General features: G+C 33.2%; 1 protein-coding gene across 1 annotated transcript; it reads left to right on the top strand.

Annotated features, from left to right (window-relative positions):
* Nucleotides 1-6,245: 6,245 nt before the first annotated feature.
* On the top strand, nt 6,246-7,735 carry LOC109184135 (proteinase inhibitor type-2 TR8-like). Its single transcript, XM_019334180.1, has 2 exons — nt 6,246-6,361; nt 7,280-7,735. Exons 1-2 carry the CDS (start codon nt 6,316-6,318, stop codon nt 7,531-7,533), a joined length of 300 nt encoding a protein of 99 aa, XP_019189725.1. The 5' UTR covers nt 6,246-6,315; the 3' UTR covers nt 7,534-7,735.
* The last annotated feature ends 1,731 nt before the right edge of the window (nt 7,736-9,466 follow it).

The raw sequence follows: 9,466 nt of genomic DNA, 5'->3' as shown, positions 1-9,466 counted from the left end.
GAATTTGGCTCAAAAGATACATTTTATTAATGGAATCCAAAAGATGTATGTCAAATCACGTAACTTACTACAGTTAGTCTGAAGAACCGAGCAAGATTCGTGGATTAATTAATAGAAGTGACTAAATTTTGGAAAGTGACTGAAAATATGTTTTGCCAATGCAAACCATGAAACTTAGAATTATAATTGAACTGAATTTATAACACTAAGAAATTGTGATAAAATTATTATCTAATGGGTTGATGGATTTATTGACATAAAACTTGCCTGTGGGCTAAAGTTTTAATTCTATTAAATCCAATTAAGAAACCCTTATGATAATGTTTTTCACAATTACTAAAGAGCCAGAAGAATCTAGTGACATAAAACTTGCCTGTGGGCTAAAGTTTTACTCAATTAGATCCTAACTGAAAAATTTATTTATGATGAAACCATTATAAAATGAGTTGAAGAATCAAATGACATAAAACATGCCTGTAGGCTAAAGTTTTAGTCAATAAGATTCATTGCTATCATTATGATAAAAAAACTTAAGAGATCATGTTCCTTTTCTTAATTCCTGTGGGCAAATTAAGAAATATGATCTAAAGTTTACATCATAAAATTAAACTTCATGATAGAATTGGAAATTATTTACAATTAACCATAAAGTAAATAAATCGATTTATTTCTATCATCACTGATAAAACTACTAAACTACATTCCGATACACAATTGCCTGTGGGCTAAATTATGACCATAGTCCAGTATTTCATCCTGATTAATTATACAAATATAACAAAATTGCCTGTGGGCTAAATTTCATCATAATACATACAATTAATCACAAATGATATGTCCAAAACTTTATGTGATAAAAATAAACCGCTTAATATATAATTTTAACAGATTAAGGATGCTGTGGCTACTCCCAAACCAAATTAAAATTATAAGATCACTAGACAATTATCAATTCTTGCCTAAACTTTATGTGATTTAAACTTAATAATCTTAGGTAGCTGAATATGCCGTAGCTATTCATTAATTAACCAAGATTGAAAACTTAAGAGAGTTCAGTAAATTAAAGATGCTATGACTATTCTTTAATGAACCGAAATAAAATCACATTGGCAAGGAATACTTAAAATTTTGACAAACAGATTATATCAAATTGTGATGGGAAAATCTAAATATACTCCAAGGAAAGGCGGTTAGAGACTAAGCCTCACTGAAAACCAATTCCTTAAATAGAGTATCAATTTAAGGAGACTAGTGGCTCAAGATGTTCTTAACTCATGGCCATTAAAACTAATATGTCTCCCCGATTCATATATACTTAATGTATAACTGTTTGGGGGTATGAACCTAAAACTGTAGGGTATACACCAGAAAACTGTAGGGTTCACCTATGATTAAAGCTTAAATGGTGAACTAAAAATAGCAGACTAAACGTGCTTAAATTCAGGCTACCGCGACTAAAGTTTATGCATAAGTCCAACTTAAATAGGAACTAATATAATTCCATCTCAAAGTATGCATTGCTAAAGGCATAATAAAATTGCATAATTTAAAAACATAATATTATGCGGTGGACAAATATGCATAAAATTAAGCATTAAACTCATATATTCCAAATAAATTGCATAACTTAAAGCAATTTACAATATGAGATTTCAAAGTATAAATTTAATATTCAAACACCAATGAGTCCAAACCAAAAGAGACCCAACATTTTGAATAATAATGTACTGAATATATACTTTAAAATTTTTAAACTGTAAGCCCATGGTAAAATGTTTTAATGCATAAAGATCAAATTTATGAGAAATAACTAAATTTACAAATTCAAACAATATCAAACCAAAAGGATATGCTAGCAACTGTAAATTAAAATCTCATAAACCCTAATTGCATAATTAAACTTAATATTATGCACTTAATGTGATCGAATGCATAAAACAATCTAAAGTGTATGAACCAACTAAAAAAATATGAATTTAAACCAAATATTCATTTATTCATACTTAACCAAATATGGACAGTCATAATTCAAAGAACTAAATGAATTATGGAATTAATGGCAAAAGTAAATTGCCTAGAAAATATGTTTTTCCAACATTACTAAATTGATTCAAAATCACTCTCTATAACCCAGTTAATAATATTATTATTATTAATGGCAAAATTGCAAACAATCAGAATAACAATAAATTGCCATAATAATATTATCACATTAGGTAGGAGACTAAATATGGAAAAACAATGGTTAAAACCGCTAACATTTATAACCGTTTTTGGATAAAATTTTGAAAATTTAATAAAATTTGAAGTCCGAAAAACATTAATGTCAAGAAAATTATTTTATGTACTGGAATATTGTCACATAAATTTATTTGGAAACAGTTTAAGATACATATCTGAATACCATAACAATATTAATGTTATCATTAATTAATTATTAATAGCAATAAGTAACATTATAATCACTACTACCATTAGTAATGACAAACTAAAGTATGATAATGCACTTTTAATGTTTTCATTTTTCTAAAGATAAAATAAGTGACTAGTCCAAATTAGCGGTTAACCGTAACTGTAGCACTAATTATCAATAACAACCATAAAAGATAATTAATGGCTAACCTTAATGATGCAAATTGCATCTCTCCATTGCGCTAACAATGATGATGATCCGAAGAAAAACTCCAGAATTCTTCCATCTTCACTGTCGGTGTCAGTAGCCTCGATGCAGCGTCCAATGGTACATTTAAAAAATTTATTGGTAGGACTTAATTACCAACATTAATAGTCATGTAAAAATGAGTAGTAATCATACCAATGTACCAAATATAGCAGATTACCATTAAATGATAATTATTATGAAAAGTAATAAAATGAGATTAGCCCCTAAACTTAATAACAGTAATTAATAATGCTAACTAATAATAATTACAATAAAGGCAAAACTGTAATTAAGGGATGCCAAATACTAATCTCAATTTTACCACAGAATAATTAACCATGACTATTATGATACTTAGGGAGACTAAAGTTAAGGTAATAACCAAATTACCATTATATAGACAATATACCAACTATATTGCTTTTGCCATAAAATTAAAGACTTAATATTATTATTAAGGCCCTGAAAAACTATTGATAGATTAAAAATTAATCAACTTAAACAATAGTTATAGTTCTTAATGACCAAAATAACAATTAAATCCTTAATATCTCTAAACAGGCCAAAAATAATAATTATAGCACTTAATCACTCAAATTAGGCACATAAACCTCAATGACCCAAGTGAATTATAACATGAATGAAAAATGGTCTAATACTGAAGTAGACCCAAAACTTAATATTATTACAAACGATGAATACCACAATATGGTAGTTAGTAATAATTAAAACTTAATAAACATGTTATAAACTCAAAAGGAGCTATAATTATTATTAAAATATCAATCAAAATGGTGGGATCCATACTTTAATGACCCAAGATAGGTCCCAAATAACTTGTTCAAAATAGGTTCTAAAGTTTTTGAGACACATAAACTAAAATGTGCTCAAAATTAAAATTAAGGAGAAACCAAACAAGCTGCTTTAGTAGGTCCCTAAAATTGACCTAAGGACCCAAAATTGAATGATATTTAATAATGAATTTATGAATTAATAATATGCTATATCCAACCTTAACGCATGCTTTTATAATGTATAATAATAATAATAATAATAAAATAATTATTTAATAAATATACGTTGCATGCTTGGATTTGCATATTAATGTATTATTAACCCATATATCCTAAGTAAATTGCAATACTTAAAGCAATTTAACATAAACCTCAACATTAAATTAAAATTCAAATAGCAAATTCAATACTTAATATTTGCTCAAAATTGAAAGATAATTTAATAATAAATTAATGAGGAATTAAATTGAACAATTAAGCTAGAAGAAGTCTAAATATGATGATGGAAAACACTAAAGCAAGCCCAATAACTAAAGTAGGCCCAAGATTTATTTTTTTATGGATTAGGTCTGGCCGAATGGGCCAGACCCGGCCCAAAAACTAAATCCATCATCATCATCTTCTTCAATCAGCCAACAGCCTGCGAACCAGCGCTACTCAGAGCTTGAGGAGCAGCGACCGGAGCCTGAAGGAGAAACAACGATGGCCGGAGCTAACGCCGCATGGAGGGAGACAGCAGCGACAAGCCGGGAACCCCCAGCCCACCCCCGCCGTATCTTTCTCTGCGCGACGCCAACAACCACCGCCCTGCAGCGCTCGACGTTCCTTCGCGTCGTGCGTTCATCACCGTTGGTCTACTGAGGTCACCGGAAACCCACACCATTGACGGAAACCGAAAGGAAAGAACGACGAAAAGAAAAAAAAAAACTGTTTTTTTTTTAAGACTTCCGTCGTTTCTCCGCCGTCATCTGGGCACATTCTTAATGCTGAAATTTAATTTCAGCCATCCAAAGGAAACATTGTGCTTGATGTGGGTTTAAATTCCAGATGGTTTCACTAGTTCAGAAAAATCACAACAAATAATTCCAAAAACCAAAAGGAATTAAAATTGTGCTTAATGCCAAAAATTATTATTATTATTATTTTAGCAATCCAAAATATAATTAACTTAATATTGTTTTAGGCAAAACAATCAACCAGGCAGAGATTATAAACAGGCTCTGAAACCAAATGTTAGATATACAATAGTCTAACTATATGAACCATAGTATACGAGAAACCTAACCTCGTATGATAGCGGAAGCGTAGTCGTGTTGATCTCCAGCGATAGTTGATGTTCCTATTGTGTTGCCTCTTAACGGTAGACCGTCAGCCATGTTTTGTCTCAGACCTGACTCAGAACCCTAGATGGCGTATTGGTATCTACTGAGCGGTCTGAGTACCGTAACTGAATGTGCTATCTAATCCATAATCCTGTATCCCATCAATCCAGGTTTATATTAGGCACAGAGTTTGGTTGACTAACAACTACTAGTTATTAAGTCCAACCAGACCACTTAATAAGCCTAGTCAACTTGCACCACTTAATTAAGGCCCTAATATATAATATACAATATATATTATAAGGGAAAATCTTAATACTGTTGGTTGAAAGGATGTTGAAGAAATGTGGTCATACTTCCAGAAAAACAGAGAGGAAAGGTGCTGGAGACGCCACGAAGGGGCATACCATGAACTGAAATTGCGAGATTAGGGTAGACCACGAACTGAAATTGCGAGGTCGGGAGACCGACCCGGACGAAGAACATGAACCTTTTGTTCAATCTCCACAAACGGTGCCAAAATGATATGAGTAATTCCCGTGTATATAGAATGTACGGATTGTATAAACCAATGTTGAAAAAATCGTTAGGCACCCTCTAGGCGCCTGAGGACCGCCTAGGGTGCCTAGAGCGCCTAGGCGCGATTTTTGCAACACTGGTATAAACTATAGTATATATATGAATAATGTAGAGAATAGACCAGAGGAAGTAGCTCAAAGAGATCTTTTATTCATAAGTGTTCTTGTATTTTCTAGAGAGAAGGGAGAGTACTTTCTAAGTGTAAAGAGAGAGAGGAAGCCCTTAAAATGGAGGGCTAAGGCCCATTTTATAGGTTCAAGCGAGACGAGTTTGACTTTGACCCGTGGACCAAGACCCGAACCGTTTGACCCCGACCCATAAACAGGAGCACGGAGCGTACGAGGAGCCTGAATTCGGAATATATTCCCTATCAAGACAGAAAAGCCGCAGGACACGAAACTAGAAAAGTGTATAGACCACTGGAACTGCCTCATTTCATTACAACTTGTTGAAACATTACTACTTTCAAAACTTTGTAACACATTTCACATGGTATGAATTATATGATCGAAGTTTGTATTAAAAACATTACAAAACATTTTAAATGGTATGAATTATATGATCGAAGGCAAGGTGGCAACAATTCTGCATGCATGCATTCACGGATGAAAAATATATATACATATGACACATGGCTACATCCAAGCTATCCTCGTAAGTATACTCATGCATGCACAACAAACAAACTCCCTAGTTTACTATAGTTAAAACTAAAAAAAAAAAATAAAAAAAAAAATAACAGAACTCAAAATAATGCAATATAATTCTCCGTGGGAATCAGTGAATTCTCCATCATTATCCCTATTTGAGTAATCACCAACTATGCCTAACTTTTTTGTCTTGTGGCATTGTTTGGTTGCTATAAATGGGATACATACTGCTTCTAGTCATCATACGACATACTACTTATTGAAGCATATCCCCTCTAGCTAAGAAGTGAAGATTGAAGGTTCCATCCATGGCTACTACCAAACTCGGCTTTGTCACTCTCCTCCTCCTCTGCGGTAAATATATGTCCTCTAGCTAGCTTGTTACTTCCATGGTAATCTTTAATGATTAATACGGTTAGGATCAAGCATTGTCAAAGTTATACCAAGCAAGTAGTGAAAGTTAAATTTCATTTCTTAATATTCCGTTGTCAGGAGCGAATTCATGAACTTTTCTGAGAATAAAGTTTAAATGAACATATGGTACCGAACAATCTACTAAACTACCTAAACATCTAGTAATTAACTTATATATACATTTTGCTCATCTAGTAATTTATATATACATTTTGTTTTTTACATATAAGTTGCTGTTATATATGTATATATATGTATACATACATATATAAGGGTAGGGGAGGCCGGGACTGCCCACATTCCAGTGCGAAGCTAGAATTTTTGCTCAGTATGGGCGGAACATTACAACAAAAGAGATAGTTTGAAAAAAAATAAACACTAAATATAGCCATAAATATTATATATTGCTCATATAAAAAGATTCAAACCTTGGAGCTTTCCAAAGGACAATCACGTTCCTTAGCTTGCCAACTAAACTAATTATCTTTTGTTAAATTTATTTGTTTTATTATACTTATACTAAACCTGAACTATATATATACATATATATACAAGGATTATATAGTATTGGAGTGGGGGTGGGGGTGGGGGCCGCAGCTGCCCCCACTGTAGCTCCGCCCTGCCCTCATTGCCCCTTGGATCTGCGCCTGTGTAGCCCCTATTACTATACAATGTTTCAATGTTGGGCGACGGCTTGATGGTTTAGTATTCTACCATAGAAATGTGGAGTTATTTGTTACGCAAGTATAAATTAAAGAAATAAATTACGAATCATACATTTTTGTATAGCGATAAACGCTTGATTTTAACAGTTGTGTAGGGTTTTCCTAAGCTAAAGGTTTGGGTTTATGCATGCAGGCATTGTTATGGTGGTGAATCATGCAAGTGCCCAAGAAATGAAACCTTGCACTCTAGAGTGTGACACTCGAGCAGAGTATATGGTCTGCCCCTATATGAAGGGAAAGACAAAGGTAAAGCAAGTTGCAGGTTCACTTTGTATGAACTGTTGCGGAGCTGAGAATCTGGGCTGCATACTCTTCGATCAAAATGACACTCCCTATTGCCATGAGGAGGACCGCTCGTTTTTCCGTAAGATGGCAACCATGGTTTAGATCCGGCACCGGCACCGGCACCGGCACCGGCGGTCGGTCCAATAAAACGCAAACGTCAAGTTTGCTCTATGTACTGCATCTATCTTTGAATAATTAGGATCGGAGATTATTAGGCGGCCTACGTACGCCATCTCCGATCCTTTGTTTGTACTGATCTGAGCTTTTGCCGAAGTTAATGAAGGAAAGTGGTGGAATTAATTAACCTGGACTCAAATTAACTAAATCCGATTAATTAAAGATAGTAGAATGTAATGCTTGAAAGGGACAAAATAGCTTGTTTTACACTTTGCCTCCCCCCATAACCGGTCCGTGCGAATCGGGTGCCCTTACTCGAGGCGGGTGATTACCATCCTGCTTGGAATAAAAAAAAAAAAAAAAAAAAAAAATACTTTGAAGTCAATCGTATTAACTAATTGGAAATGATTTGTTGACAAAGATGATATTCAAATAATTCAAAAAATTGAAGCTTGAAACTACTCAATAATATCTATGGACTACATCATAATTGTTCAATTTAAAGGTAAATCATATTTCTTTATTAAAACGATTTAAAATGTATAATTTTTTACTGCCTTATCTAATATTATTCATTAAATAAATTAAGAATTTCTCTATTCACAATAAATCATTCAATAATAATGGTTGAACCAAAAGTAACTCCAGTAGAATACCTAAAGGATTTGTATGTCAATGTAAGACATGCAATAGAATATCGTAACACATTTTGACACATTGAAAAGATGCTTACACTACAACAATACTACAATCATTCTTGCAAATTCACAAAATGAAAAAGAAATTTCAAAAATAGCCATTGTATAGATTCCCGTCCCTCCTTTTATATATATATATATATTGGTGATAATGAATCAAAATCGATTTAATATCCCAAAAATAATATTTATATATACACACGAAAATATATATATAATATTATTGGATATATATCCGAAATATATATATACACACACATATATATAAATCGGATCCAAAGGTTATATATACGTATATATCTACAAAAAGATATACCAATATACATCAACCAAAATTGGAGCTTATAATCCTCAGATTATAATTCCAATCCAACAAGAAAGAAGAAGGGATTTTTGCTTAGAGCATAATCCAAAACAAGAAAGAAGGAGAAGGAAGAAAGAAGAAAGTACGAGTTCGGCGAAGTGCCTTTTTCCTTAAAACCTTATTTGCCACCTCCCAAGAGTGCTAGGAGCGTTGTGGCCTAGGCTTCCCAGGATAAAACGTACAACGGTTCGACGTTTGAGCACCCAAACGACCCGGCGAACAAGAGCACGGGCAGAACACAGCTTCAAAAATGGAGTAGGAGCAGAGTTTTGAGAAGAAAAGTAGAATTTCTTTGTGTGTGTTCCTGTGTTGCTTCTCACTTTCTCACTATCACTTTTTTCAAAAAGGTTGCTCCCACAACATGTTTATATAGGAGATTGGTACTAAATAGCATCATCATGACACATTAACCAACATAAATTCAATTTAATAATTGAATTATAACGTTTGAAATAGTCGTACTTATTATCGAAATAATATCAACGGTCACGAAATTAATATCCAATTAATTCGTACCGACCATAACGACCCGTTTCAAAAATATCTGAGTGACCGAGAAGTCCGTACAAACTCGAAAATTTAACAAATTGAGACCAGAAATGTAACACCCCGAAATTTTAAAACTTTTGAAACTTATATAATAAAGGTAAATTCTCATTAAATCCCAAAACATAGTGCAGTAGAGTACGGTGTGCTATGCCACACCTGAGCTAGAGAACTCAGGTGCACAGGCTAACTAACTAATATCCTCAATAATGTGAATACATAAGCATGACACGCAGGCCGAAAGAGAAACTATCTACTCTACGCTCCAAATCTCTAGCGCGCTCCAGTGTCTACTCCTCTGTGCCTGAAA

Source organism: Ipomoea nil, unplaced genomic scaffold (genome assembly GCF_001879475.1).
Source record: "Ipomoea nil cultivar Tokyo-kokei standard unplaced genomic scaffold, Asagao_1.1 scaffold1250, whole genome shotgun sequence".
Lineage (NCBI taxonomy): Eukaryota > Viridiplantae > Streptophyta > Magnoliopsida > Solanales > Convolvulaceae > Ipomoea > Ipomoea nil.
This window is presented reverse-complemented; position numbering and strand designations above follow the sequence as displayed.

Bases quoted from the DNA above. Each gene is read 5' to 3' on its own strand.
- LOC109184135 (XM_019334180.1), top strand. From the start codon at position 6,316: ATGGCTACTACCAAACTCGGCTTTGTCACTCTCCTCCTCCTCTGCG. The intron at 6,362-7,279 runs GTAAATATATGT...TTATGCATGCAG, and splicing joins CACTCTCCTCCTCCTCTGCG to GCATTGTTATGGTGGTGAAT.